General features: G+C 42.2%; 1 protein-coding gene across 4 annotated transcripts in view; it reads right to left on the bottom strand.

The window, feature by feature from the left end:
* Window positions 1-14,818, bottom strand: part of LOC146579753 (diacylglycerol kinase delta) — a 99,352-nt gene that overhangs the window by 33,728 nt on the left and 50,806 nt on the right. For 3 of the 4 annotated variants that reach the window (XM_085264636.1, XM_085264644.1, XM_085264651.1), the window contains 2 exons: window positions 341-451; window positions 152-232 (listed from right to left, as the gene is read on the bottom strand). In XM_085264636.1, coding sequence (XP_085120762.1) covers window positions 152-232; window positions 341-451 — 192 coding nt within the window. Of the gene's footprint in view, window positions 1-151; window positions 233-340; window positions 452-6,015; window positions 6,511-14,818 lie in introns of those variants that run through there. The other variant, XM_085264661.1, reaches the window with a different exon arrangement.

Here is a 14,818-nt window from a genome sequence, read left to right as displayed (position 1 = left end):
TGTCACCACCAAATAGCTGAGCTGGCATCCATTAAAATGGTCTATTTCTGACCTAGCATTAGTCCATGTAGGCTATTTTGTCATAATTTGCCCTTAGAAAAGTTTTAAAGGGCCACCTTGTAGTCAATTATAAGGCCTGTCTTGGGCTTACTGTGAAACTGTTGTTGATGTTCTTGGTGCTGGTCTCAGCCACACTGGCATCTGATAGGTCCACTTCATCAAAAATTAGGGACTAATGGGAGAAAAAAAACCCATCAGCTTATTTTTTAGCCAGTTACATTTAAATAAAAATGTTACAGTTTAAGAGCTACGGCGGTAAAACGATCACACAGTTCTGTACCTTGCAGTCTTTGGCATAGTAGAGGGTCCTCCCTCTGAGTTTGAAGTACCTCCTCTTCCACCTCTGGAAGGAGCTTGTTTGCTTTAACAGGATTCCCTCCTTCACACTTTTCTGTAGTGAGAGAACAGAGACAGAGGGGATAGAAGGAGAGGAGGAGGAAGATAAAACAGACGTTAGCGCATCCAGAACCTCTGAATATCAGCCGTGACAGCTATTCTTCTCGGAGTTCACACGTAAACAGAAGGAGATCGGTTTGGATAGTGTCACTCGGATGGCTTGCTCTTGTCAAACAAAGACAGAGCTGCACACATGAGCAGAGCGGTGTTGACTGGATCTGTCACGATAAAACAGAAGCATCAGCCCAAAGGCACCGCTGGGCTTTTTCAGTATTTTCACCCGATATGTGTGTGGATGAGATCAGGGGCCCAAAAACAGCACACTAATCTGTTAAAGCAGCAAATAACGACGTTTGATTTGGTTTGCAGTACACTCATGCAGCATTCAAGTCAGGTAGGGAAGCAGCAGGTGGGAGATGCAGTCATCCGTGGCCACGTAGAAATTATTACCACGGTCAGAACGTCAGAAGATCGAATGATTTCATTTGATACAATCGATCCGCTTGGCTGAAACTCATCACCAATTCTGCCACGGTGGCTGTTATTGTCTTTTTTCCTCATCTCTGCTTAACATGCGCTCGTTCTTTCTTTCCCCCTGTTTGTGACTACATGGTGCAAGAGGGCCGAATCCCCCACGGGTAATCAATTTGAGACAGGACATCGGGAGGGGGTCGCCATGGAGATCCTCGTTTCTCGTAACAACCGCTGGCACATGCAGATAGGATCTTAAAAACGCGCAGCTCCCTGCATACCTGCACATTCATCACCAAATGTAGCAACAAATCACTAGATCTGCCTCCGTAACAGCCCAGAGGCTTCCACATAAAGAGAATAACCGTGTGCCTGCATGAGTCACCCGCATGTCATGGCAGAAAACAGCTGTATCACACACGTGATAAAACTGGAAAGAATTCACTTTCAAGGCATCTGTGAAAACTGCTACAAGCTCCTTTTTAATGTTTCTTCACCTTAACACTTTATTCCAAGTGTCGCACATGCCACGTGGACTTCTTTGTCATTTTGGAGGTAAAACTTCACAAAGCTGAAGAGTTATGGTAATGTGAAGTGCACATGGAAAAATCTAGGTGGATTTCATTTTTCTGTCTGTGTTCAGACAGCAATACCTTATAAATGCTTTGTGCTACCCTGATACACCAAAAGTCCCCATAAAGCTCAATGTCTCTTCTTTCCAAAACAGTTTGAATTTTGTGTCTAGCATCAGCGGTAACAGAGTAAAGGTCATTTAAAGAGCGCTTACAAGATATTTTTGCATTCATGGCATTCCATATACTCAGTTTCTTTGTCTTAATGAATAACTCAAGAACTATTCAAGATAACTTTTCAGCCAATAAGCCGAACCAGGAGGACTGCAGGTAATCACATCTTACCTTCTTCTTACCATTGTTTTCAGCAAATAAGACTTGCATAACAAACCAGTTCTCCAGGAGTTAAATCGTGTGTGTAAGTATGTCAACTTCCATCCAAGATCTTTTTCATTGCTTGAGGATACGGTCTGAAGATATTTTTCACTGTGAAATTAATATCAGTTTTCTAGGGGAGGTTTCAGGCGCTTTTCAAAAACACGTGTACGTTACTTTCCTAGTGAAAATTTAAAAAAGTCTCAGCTCAGGCATGGTTCGATGGCAGGTGGCTCAGCAGTCACTTGGCAGCGTTTCCATTTCAGAGCGGAAGTCTTCCCTTAAGGGAAATTGCAAACAGGAGCTTTCAAAAGTGAAAGTATTCAAATTTGATAATATCTCGCAGAGCAGGTAGTTGGCTATTTTTATCTTTAGTGGTCTGAGTGCAAACAAAAAGAAAAGGAAGAAGATTAATGCATTACGCTTCTAACATCTCTAGGGTTTGGCTTTTCATTCAGTCCTTATATTTCACCTTGTATCTTACGCCTCAAAATTATTACTTTTTGTTTATTTTTACTGATCTAAATGCATTTCTGTCATTCTGTGTTAGTCATGGGTTTAACGCCAGCTGGATGCCAGGCTCACAACAGAAAGGACTGCGTCTACTAGAGCAGTGGTCCCAACCCCCGGGCCACGGACCGATACTGGTGCGTGAGCCGTTTCGTACTGGGCCGCTAGAGTTGAGGCTTGGTGCGAAATTTATGGTTTTCAGGGTTTTTATCGTGATTTTTTACTTCATTTCTATCATTAAATCGGTTTCCCTGGAGAATTTCCTGTGTATTATAAATAAATCTCCCGTTTTTGGTACCGGTACTGGTTTTATGTTGTTGTATTTATCCACGACACCTTAAATGCTGGTCCATTAAAATATTGTCGGACATAAACCGGCCCGTGTCGCAAAAAAAGGTTGGGGACCGCTGTATTAGAGGAACTGAGCCAACCTAGATTAGACAGCCATTACTGTCAAATGGGATTATTTGATACAAAGATAGACACTGACATTTATATACTTGCTACTGGTAACATCAGTCTAATTGCCTTTTTCTGCACCACAGAGGCAAACCCAAGATAATAGCATCTGTCCACATTTTATATATTGATACCTACCATTTACTTTAAATATTTTGGTGCATTCAATAGCACATGTATCTACTAGTCCATGATACAGATGATTCTGACAGTTTCAGTCCTCCATAACTTCTGTTACTGCTTATGTTTCTCCTGACCTTCCTCTTTCATCTCATGCGATTTCTGTCTTACTTTCTCCGGCTATTTCTCTTAGCAGTAATGTCCTTGGCTGTGTGAACAGTGGGAGTAATACAAGGCAGAGGCACCGCCGAACCAGTGATAAATCTAATTCATCGCTCCATCACAATCTCATTTCTCTCTTGCAGTGTGTGTGCGTGTGTCTCCGTCTGTCTGTGTCAATGTGCAACCATGAGATATCCCGCCTAGTAATGGCGCATACAGCTGCTTGTGCTCTCAGTGTGCTTGTTTCTTTCTTAGAATAAATGTGCTTTCATACCCTGCAGGAGAGAAAATCTCATATTGTCACCATGTGAGAGAGAAAGACGGAGAGAAAAGGAAGCAGAAAGGAAAGGACCGATGGTGGGAACAATGACAGATAGGCTCACGGTATGGATCATTAACAACAGGAGATGCAGGGGAAAAAAGAAGTATAGCTGCGAGAGCGGTGAGGACTGAGGAAGAGGAACAACACAAAAAGAGAAAGATGCAAAAACTACATCAACCACAGGCTCTAGAGAGTTGACTTGAAAGAAAACCAAAGAGCAGACGGTCCCTTGAGGAAGTAGAAGAAAGAACAAAATGCACCAACAGGAAGGTGTAAAGGTCTCTTTCCACTGACCCACTTGACACTTTAGAGATAACGGTGAGGTGTAACCACCATGTTCCACCAATCAAGCTTATCCGTGGTTGCCACAACAATGCCGTCACAAACCGTCAGTCGAGGAGCTAATCAGAGCGGTTTTGTTTGACGAACGCTAACAGCATTTCAGCCCAGGGTATCAGTAAAGGACAACCTGAAAGTCAGACCCAACACAGAGAAACTCGTCAAGCCTAATGACCCCATCCCCAAACCAGGGCCTAACATTTGGCTAGGTTAGCTTACTATCCTAAACATCCCAAGCGCATGAAAAATGCAGGTTATATGGAAAACATTGAGAAATTGAGTTGATTTAGAGCTGGCAAAAGCTAACGTGATAAGCGTTTCAGCAAAATCAGATAAAGTAAAGTTCAGTCTTCTCCAGCAGATGTTCAAATGCAAATTCAATCGATTTGCCCACATTTGCCAATTTATTCTGAAAAATGTTTTACATGCTGTAACTACCATTCGTCCCTTCACCCACAGAGATATATTTCAACCCCCCATTTAACAACAATTAAAAAGCAACTTTTGCAAACCTTTTTTATCCACCGAAGGAAAAAAGAAAACCTACGCTCCTCTAGTCTGTCATTTCTTTCCACTTACCTTATAAGCAGATTGCTGCCCCTTTCTGAGCCTACTTCACTCGGAGGTCTCTTCCTGTTAAAAGCGAGTTCTTCCCCTTTGCTATCACCAAGTCCCTGCTTCTTAAAAGCGCCTTCAGACAACTGTTGTTGAATAAAACTCCATCTATCACTATCTGTCACTTGAACTTCCCACTCACTCACTTCTCTTTGAATTTCCGCTGTCCGGCTACAAGACCAAGCAACTAAATTCTTCAACAGTCACACCTACTGCTAGAGTTCGCGATGAGCTTAATTTTGTGTATTTAAAACTGAGCTACGCAAGCATCCCTGGTCTTCTGCTACTTATTAATTGCACTGAGTCGTCATTAACCTTTGATCACCGTGCAGAAGGAACTAGTCCCTACATTAAAACAATAAAGAGCCCGACCAATTTATCTTTCCCAGGTAAAGTTTCCTTAGCTTTCCTGACTGAGTCACACACCTGAGCACAGTGGGTGTCACACATGCCATAAAGCCTCTTCAAGCTAATTCAGTGTACGGACTATATTAAACTGCACACAGGAACATATCGGCAGAGCAAACAGCACACGTGTGTTTCACATATAAACAGACATATGTGATATTCAAAGGTCACAGTGTCTCCTCTCTTCTCCAGCTGAGCGATGTTGTCACACAGATCACTCTATTCATTAGAGCAAACTAATCACATCACAACAATCATCCTGGCACACGCACACAGACAAACACTCAGAGGAGGGCAGTGAAGTGGATATGCACACTGAAGCACATTAACACATATACTTACTCATCTGCGAAATGCACACACACACACCCGGAGCTTTGAAGGGCGCCCACATCCACACAAACATCCGACTGAATCAACCCTGATTTATTTCTCCCTTCATTTAATTCTCTAACAGACCACACACACACACGTCTGTCAGCCTCCGTCCTGCATGAAAGACTGACCTTCAGTGTTCAGTGTAAACACTCAATCAACAAATCACTGAAATTTGGACTTTCTCCCAGACAGCAGAGCGACACGAGTGACTCGACCAGTATTCTGGCGTAAACACAAAGACTGCTGCACAAAAACTTCCTGCAGTTTTATTTCCACTCGGTGAAATGAGCAATACCCGAGACTGTAGGAGAAGACGGACACGGCCAATCCCAAACAACCCACTTCTCTGTGAACTCCACACAGAAAGGCCAATACCTTAACAGTCACACCTACTGTCTGAGTTAATAGTTAGCTTCATTTCTGCAGCTGCGTGGACATGAAAAGGTAACAATATATGTTTGGTAGTTTGTTCTGGAAACCAGGAGCTGCTAAAGCCAAACTTTCACACCTATAGAGTGGACACAAATAGAGACAGAGTGATATTTTGGGGTTTCTTTAAAGTATCAAACTCTAAAATCATTGAAGAGAAAAGCTAACTGTCCTAACTTTTATGTCATTTAACTGTTTATCCAGTACTTAGTTACTTTGGTGTGGTATGAAGAAAATGTCAAGAATGATGTCAAGAAAAGTTTGTACTTTTAAACAAGCAGCAAAGAAAATGCAAAGAATCCATCTGACAAACTACAAAAAAAACACACACAGACACACACATTCCCACAGTCTAGGACTGGGCTTATCTGGCTGTTGGTGTTTGCCTCTCACACTGACCTCTTCCTCAACCAGCCGGCTCTCCTCCGCCTTACCAAAGTGAGCCGACTCCAGATGGTCCTCGTGGCTGAGCCACTTGTCATCACCCTCCTTCCCTCGCCCGAACAACAGGGGCGCAATGCAGCACCCACCGCACCTACACAGCCCCAGCATTTCACTGAAAACCAGTCTTATCCTCAGGACGGTGGTAAGAAACTTTTACTTCCTTTCTGTGTGCTATCTGGATTCCTTCCTTCCCATCGTTTTTCCCTTCTCCTTCTTCTTATATTCGAATGCTTCCTTCTTTTGTCTACAAAGTTTCACACTAGCGGTTCTCTCACACAATGCAATTCTACTTCCTCTCTCGCAAACTTCCCTGTGGCAGGTAACCACTCCCCCCTCAGGTGTGCATGTGTTTGAGCAATTTCCCCCACCCCCGCCTCAGACGTAACTCCTGAGAGGTGAGGTGGAGCGTGCAGGTGTGCGTCTGCGTGTTCATGTAAGGACAGGCCGACTTCCTCCAGGCTAAAAATAGAACCGGAAGAACCTGTCTGGTCGGCAGTGACAACACACACAGACACACACACACATGGTAGTTGCTATTCCTGCTGATTTAAGGCATCAAATTCATTTTACACACACACGCACATATATCAAGATGACGGGAAGGTTAATGGCACGCCGCTGTGGTTTATAAGAGAGCTGGAAACGTCACTGTGATCACACAAACTCACGAGTTGCCAGCCTGCGTGAGCTGTCCTGACTCTGTGTGTCTGCGTGTGTGTTTTTGTGTGTGTGTGTGTTGCTCTGCGCTGCCTACGCGCTGTCATCGGACCGCTTTCAGTGTCAGATCAGCATCTCATCTGCCAAGGCAAATTACAGCAAGCGTCCGCATTTGTGCGAGCGCATATGTAAGAGTGTGTGTGTGTGTGTGTGTGTGTGTGTGTGTGTGTTTTCTGCCACTCGGTATATCATTCTGCCTTTAATGAGCAGCAGCATGCTGTTCCCAGCAGACTCACTCAGTGACACCAGCTCCCTCTCCTCCTCTACTTGTCTTCAGTCCCCCCCTCCAGAACATTTTCCCACTGCTGATCTAATTCAGCATCAGGTCAAAGAGCTTCATTAGCAACTTTAAATGATTTTAATGTAACATGTTCTTATGTTCGTTAAAAATAAATAAATACCAAGGACAGAAAAGAGCTAAAGGAGGGACAGAAAGTCCTCTTTTACAGCAGGAAGAAAACAAGTTCCAGTCTTTTCTCCAGTGTCCTACTGCAGTCCGGTCGTTAAGTCACTAGGCCCAGTCACTAGCCGTGTGTTAACAACACAAAAGCCATATTAAACGCAGACTACTTTAGGCCCGGAAGTAGGATCCGTCACGTCATCACTGAACAACCGGATAACAGATAAGAGCCCCCAAAATATAATAAGGAGATACACTATAAGACAAAAAAGTACCAAAAGAACCTCCAAGAGCTGTTCACCCATAAAAACCCATGCCAAAATACAATTATTTTACTCGAGCATAAAATAATGCGCTTTTGATTATCGCACGTCTAGATACGATAGGAAAACACATCAAATTCTGTTAAGCACAGTAAGACAGCCTCATAGCCTTCATATATATGGACCAATCATGCTTATGAGTGTAGTTAAGGCCTAATTTTGAGGCAGGAGAATCCCTGCAGTTATTTAAATGTTACGCTCATCTACTCATGTAGGCCACTCTCTGAGCAACATTAGCAGGAGTCCCATTTGTTTCAGTGAGACTGAACTGAGCTGGTAATGCACGAGTGCCCTCAGGTTGGACGTGGCTCAAATGCCATGTAATCTAACATAAGCAGCACCAGTAAAATCTAGCGGAGGAATTTGAAAAGATCATCGAGAAGGCATCGAGAAACAACAAAACAAAGACTTACTGATCACCCAAAGCACGTTAAACCACAAGCCACATGTAACCACACCTCACACCATGGCTAACACTTCAGCCTTATAAGTGATGGATGGACAGCAGTACAAATCTTGCCCCGTGAAATTCACAGTAATCTGTACGATGATGTTTTTGCTTAAAAACTGCAAGTGGCAGCTTCGACGTGCGGAAATCGACTGATTTCAGGCGTTGAATACACTGATAAACCAACCATGTGGGATCATGGGGCATCCTTGGTGGTGCCTTTAATCTGAAAATTCCCTGTTTGAATGACGTGTTTCCTTAAAGTTGTGTGCACCAGGCTTTCACGTATGTTTTTATCTGGGTGGGATTTATAGCAATGTAACATCACAAAAATTGCTTTGAATTCAAGTTTTGATTTTATTTCCTTCATCATTTATGGATTTTTTCCCCTTTTTTCATTATCCTAGAGCAGAGATGTCAAACTGGTTTGACCTCACGGGCCACACAGAGCCCATTTTACCTTCAGTAGGTGAAGAAAACCCCCCTTTCTGTCTGTGTAAAACTGTTTAACCATATTACATCCTTGTGACAGCTTCACATAAGATGAAATCAGCACAATTTCAGCAGCATGTCTCAGTTTTCTATTAAAATAATGCTTCTGTAGTAAATGAAAGAAATCTGTCAGCATGACTAAACTGTAAGAATTATATGTGCAAAATTTAATTCTTTATCTATTACTTAGTTACTTTGGTGTAGTATGAATGGCTATGGAGGAGATATTTACCAACAGGAATCTGTAAAAATACAGTTAAAAATATTAAATCTATGCACGCCTTCACTTTTTTTCAAAGCTGTCCAGTGGGCCGTATTGGGAGTCATTGGCAGGCCAAATCTGGTCCCCCGGGCCTTATATTTGACACCCCTGTTCTACAGTATCATTGATCACTCTTTTGTAAATACTGCAATAAATTTGGTGCAGAAGAATTAAAAGAGCTGCTTTCATTAAAAGAACAGATTTTTTTAAACAATCCCTGTTCAAGATGCCCAAATGTGAAGATTATTCAGCTGTGGTCTTACTAAACACTGATCAGCAGCTGTTTATTCATGAATAAACAGAACGCGGGTGCTTTTTTTCCCCACGACTAATTAAAACAGTCTCAGGCTGGCTGCTGCAGACACAGAACCACCTGGCCTTTCAAATATGGCCATGTTTTTGTAATCATGAGGCCACGCCGTCCCCGGGACGGACAACACCGGAATGCCAAATGCAGCTCGGCTCCCGTGTCACTGCCTTTGGACAAGCTGCGGTTATTTTTCTCCTCCAGCAGATGGCAGACTGAGAAAGAGATGAAGGGGGTGGTGGGGGAAACGGCGGGGAAGAAAAGGTGACGGGTGCACGGGGAGAGGAACTGCAAAGGGTTTGGAGTAAGGACCGAATGGAAACATTAAAGATGAGAGAAGGAGAATGGTGCAGTAATCTGCAGCACATTTGGCAGGACTTTAACTCGGAGCAGCCTCCCAGCTGTTTGTGTTGGCTTTTTAACACACACACGCACACACACACGCACACGCACACACAAACACGCACACACAGGGTTTCTCATGTGGACATGCAAATCCCCCTGTGCACCCAACAAACTCATGTTTCTGGCACCACCCAGTTGGAGTTCGACACACATCCAACACAGACACACATCATCAGGACTGACACATAAGCAGACATCTATGGAGGACCAAAACTGCCAATGACAGGAACAAGACGTGAAGAAATAAGGAATGACTCGACAGAAAAGCATCAAAACAAGTATTTTTTTAAAAAGTTACTTAAATTCATAGATTTGTTTTAAATTTCTTCTGCATTTGTTTTTTTAATGAATTACAAAAATAAACATATATGCCATGAAATACATTTAAAATATTATATTTATAATTTGGTTTTTATTTTATTTTATTTATATTACCTTTTTTTAAAAAATAATTTAAATAACTATAAATAAAAATGGAAAGTAAAAATTAAATTTTAGCATAACAAATAATTAAATAGATGTATTTTTAAGAAATGTAAATTAAAATGTAAATAAATGTAGCTACACCTTATTTTGACATCTATATATTTTGTAAGTATTTAAAAGAATAGACCCTCACCTGCCAGTTTTTTAAGTACAACTTTTCAACTGGTCACTAACACAAATATCTAATTAGCCATTAACGTCACAGCATCTCAGTACACTGACGCATGTGGACGCAATTAAGACAAACTGAAGGTCAAAACCAGCATCAGAACGACAAAGAAAGGGGATTCACAGTGAGTGCCTTTGAATGTGGCATGGTTTTGGTGCCAGACGTGCTGGTTTGAGTATTTCAGAAACTGGTGACCTGTTGGGATTTTCCCCACACGACCATATCTATGCTTTACAGAGAATGGTCTGAAAAACAGAAAATGTCCAGTGAGCTAAACGGTGGGTGGGTGAAAATGCCTTGTTGATGTGAGAGATTAGAGAAATCTTATTGCAATGAAGGTATGCAGAAGAGCAGCAGCAGAAGACCACACCCACCCACCATTTACTCCACTCTGTCAAGAACAGCAAATGTTTTCTTCAACAGTTGGATGGTAGGGTCAGAATTTGGTGCAAACAAAATGTAATCATGGATCCAGCCTGCACATTTTCTTGGCATATGGATGTGCAGCCAATAAATCTGCAGCAATGCAGTGTGATGCTTTCACCTCAACATGGGACAAAACCTCTGAGGAATGTTTCCAGCAACTTGTTGAATCTATGCCACAAAGAATGGAGTTCAACATGTAACCAGCAGATTGTACCTAATAAAGTGGCTAGTGAGTGGAATTTCAGGTATTAAGTCGCGTATTTATTTCTACATTTATTTTTTTGGCATTTACAGACTTCCGTAGGCAACCTGGATCACCCCAATGCTGTAAAGCCCCACCCAGCCGGCACTCAGAGGTCACTAAAACAAATGCAGCGTATCATTAGCACATAACAGCTGACCCGGGTCTGTTGTTGTTAATTATACTTATTTTCTCTCTCGCTCTCTCGCCGTCTTTATTTTCTATTTTTTTTGCTTTGTGACATTTGAAGTTGGTGATGCAAAGGCATGTGGGGTTGCCACGGCAACAGTTCGACTTTCAAATCAACCTTGAGCGTTGGAAATTTAAGGACCAGCGCGCAAACAGACAAAAAAAAAGAAGAAAAAAACAAAAACAGAACTTGCGCTCCTTTTCACCTGGACGTTTTCTCTTCAGTTAATCAAACAGGAAGTAAACTAGGCTTCCTATGGGTGTGTGTGTGACGTTTGTGTGCGTAAGGTTGCGTTACCTCACCGTCCTTAATAACTTTCATTATGCAAGCAATTTTATTAAACGGTGCAAAGAAACGCGGTTAAACAGATCATTTGAAATAGAACAGCTTGCATCATCTGTTATACATAAAAAACATCTGACCACACACACACACACACACACACACACACACACACACACACACACACACAGAGGGAGAGTCAGAACAAGGCGTGGGAGGACTTTGCACCATGGCGACCACATCCTCTCTCATGTACCTCTGTGTGTTTATTAATAGACACAAACACGCCAGTGATATGTGCAGAAAGCAGCCAGAGAGAAACTCTCGTACACTCTGTCGTACTTTAGATGGACAGATGGAGACAGCCAGACACAACACACACACACACACGCACGCACGCACGCACACACACACACACACACACACACACACACTTTCTAACCCTCTGACATACACGCATGCACACATTTCTTCAGGTTTAGCCCAGTTTTCACATTTTTATGTTAATGTGTCTTTGAAAGATCATCCAGTTTTTGGCTTCTGCCCGTGAGGTTTGTGCACTGAAGGACACATAATCTGCTGCTGGTGATGGTGACAGGAGGAGGAAGAGAAGGGGGGGGTTTCCCAGGAGCATATGGACCAAATCTGGCCCTGATGCTGTATAATCCTCGCATACATACACACACATAAACACACACAAGCGAACAGATAGGTCTCTCAGCCAGAAATAGACACACAGTGACAGAGAGATGGAAAAAAGGTGCAAGGCTCTCATAATGTGCCGATGCGATTAGTGTGCTCTTCCTGTTGTTTAGATTTGTGATATTAATCACTCTGGTGATGGTTTTTTTTGTTCTGCTGTCGTTAGAAAAGAATTATGCAAATAAAAGTTTTACATTTGGGTAAGACGAGAGGAGGTTGTGATGTAATTCAGGTAGGGGAAGAAGGAGAGGAGTGTAAAGACAGGAGGAGGTAAGCCAAGATTATCTATATGGCCATGCATGTGTGTGTGAACGCACTGGTGATTATCCGTGATGATCACACCGTGCTGTTTAATCTGGTCTCAAAGCATCCAAAAAACATCAGATTGGGGGGATGTGTGCACGCCTTTGTGTGTCAGTACATTCCTGTGTGCGTGTGTCTCCGGGGGACCCAGTGTGCATGTAAATGTGATAAATTTCAATAAATCTAAATAATCAGGGTGTCCATGTGAAGATGTGCATGATGTGTGTGTGTGTGCTCTCAATTCCTTTTCCTCTGGCAGCTTTACCTCAGACGCACACATACGCGCGTGCACACATGCAGACGTTACACTGACTTATTTAGTTTTGTAGAAGCTCTAACTCTAAACCACATGTTCACCCTTTAAATTAATGATCTGAATTAATTTAATGAAGGAAGCAAAGTCCCCGCAGCTTGTGTTTTGTGCACACCTGCTCACACATGATGAATTATCCACCCCTGCAACCTAACCTTCGCTTTTGGTGTTCGCCACAAAAGGCTGGACTTTGGAAGGAGGCAGCAAAAGAACTCCAGTGACTGGATCTGTGTGAGTAATGAAGCCAACCTTTGCTTCACGTTTGGTCTGAACCATAAAATAAATCTTATTTTAACCTGAAAGAAATGCAGGTCCTCTAATGGCCACTTGTGGCTGGCTATAACAATGAGTTAGTCCTCATAGACTCTAACGTTTTAACTGACCAGTAAAATGACTTTGACCTTACACACACAGGCATCAAGACCTATTAGTGAACATTTAGCAACTGCAAGACGCTCGGTGTGATTCCCAACCAGTTACGAGGCCTTTCGGCTAAACCCTAATTCACTCAAGACTAGAGTCCAATCAGTGACTGCCCCTCAACCACAGTTTGATGGAGGCAGTGTGTATTCTGCAACAAGCTGAATAAACGAAGGTTGAATGCTGAGGTTTATTTATTGGTGTTGTACCCAATACCTGCTCGCAGTTCCTTTGGTCGCTAGCAGATTGTTGTGGTTGTCCATGGTTTGCATGGAAGATGCCAACTTGTGTGCAAATGCTCTCCAACTGCTAGCAGGGCGAGAGTAAATCTGAGAGCACAACGCAAGCTGGAAACAGAAAATGTTTTGCTGCAAAGTTGAAATGCAACTTTGTTTTTGAGTCCTTTGAAATGTATTGGCTGTAGGAGGGATGTACCACTTTTACTTTGAAGGCGAGTATTCTCGATTTCCTGTTTGTGTTGCACTTTGTGAAATGTGATTATTTAGCAAGTCTTTGCAGACAAGTCGAAGTCTTCCATGGAAACTATAGGCAACCACAGTAAACTGCTAGTGACCAAAAAAATCACGAGGCTTCCGGTGCAGCATCCTCTTTGCAGCCAGTTTCAACCATTAGCCAATCAGTTGGGGGTACTCAGTATGTTTTCCAGAGGGGTCACCAACCAGTCTCTGGACCCGTGTGACTGAGGCTTTACTTAGCATTAATTACCAGCTTTATTTAAAAAAACACCACGATGGCAATACCCAATAGCTTAAAACTGTCACCTGAAGCTCTGACTCAAAGTGAAGACCACTGAAATGTCATCACATCCCAAAAACATGTTCTGAAACTCTCAGTGATCCTCCCAAAGACAGACAGATACAAGCACACACTCACACATCAGTAATCAGACAGAGATAGAGGCAAAAACCAAACCGTCTAGCTTTCTCTCTCTGCGCCAATGGCTGTGCTGTCGTCATGGGAGATGAGTGATTTCCAACCCATGGGGGCTTTTCCTGTCCTCTCCACTCATTTCCCGACAGTCTCATTCAGAACATAATTGCTGCAGTAAACTGAATTGTGCTGCGCTCCAGCAAACGCTGCTGACAGCTATTAAAAATCACTTTAATTTCACAATTATGATCAAATACAGATCTGAATTCTTCTGCCTCATGGGAACAGTTTAGAACTACTAGTACAGGTAGTACTGCAGGAGTACAGAAACACTGCAGACGAATGCATACATTTTAATTTCTTTGCATCTGAGCAAAGTAACCCGTTTTATTTTATATATGAAAATCAGATTTTCCAGTACAATTTATTGAATCCTTACTATGCTCAGCATTTACATACACCCAAACATTTACCACCAACCACAGACTTTACCACCATTTTATTTAAAGACTTCTGTGTGGTCACCTGTTAAAACTGAAGATAAATGATTGAAGCTAATTAGAGTCTGCGTAAATAAAAGACTCAACCCCCCCCCCCCCCCCCCCACACCTCCATTTCAACCAAAACGTCACACTGTGAAGTGTGAAGGATTCTTCCTTCTTCACTTAAGTAATGTTTTCACTCAAACACAAAGCACCGAATGAATTTCTCATTGCCCAGAATGACTAAAAGCTAGCCTCATGTAATTTCCATATATTACAAATTAAAGAATAAAACCAAACCAAGTGTTTTTTAAGCTAGACTGCAAACTCACTGAACCCAAATTTTAACAAGTGTCTTAAAAAAATGTTCAGATCAGTTACATGTAAGTGGAGATTTCTGGTGTGTATGAAAAAAATAATAAATGATATATGTTAATTATAGTTATTATATTAAATTACTCCGATATAATATAAGAGTCATGTCTTATACTTATATTTT

This window comes from Mchenga conophoros, linkage group LG3, assembly GCF_057382185.1.
Source record: "Mchenga conophoros isolate Kocher_MC1m ecotype Shallow Benthic linkage group LG3, M_conophoros_male_GT1.1, whole genome shotgun sequence".
NCBI lineage: Eukaryota > Metazoa > Chordata > Actinopteri > Cichliformes > Cichlidae > Mchenga > Mchenga conophoros.
The sequence above is the reverse complement of the archived record's forward strand: the minus strand, read 5'-3'. Positions and strand labels throughout refer to the sequence as shown.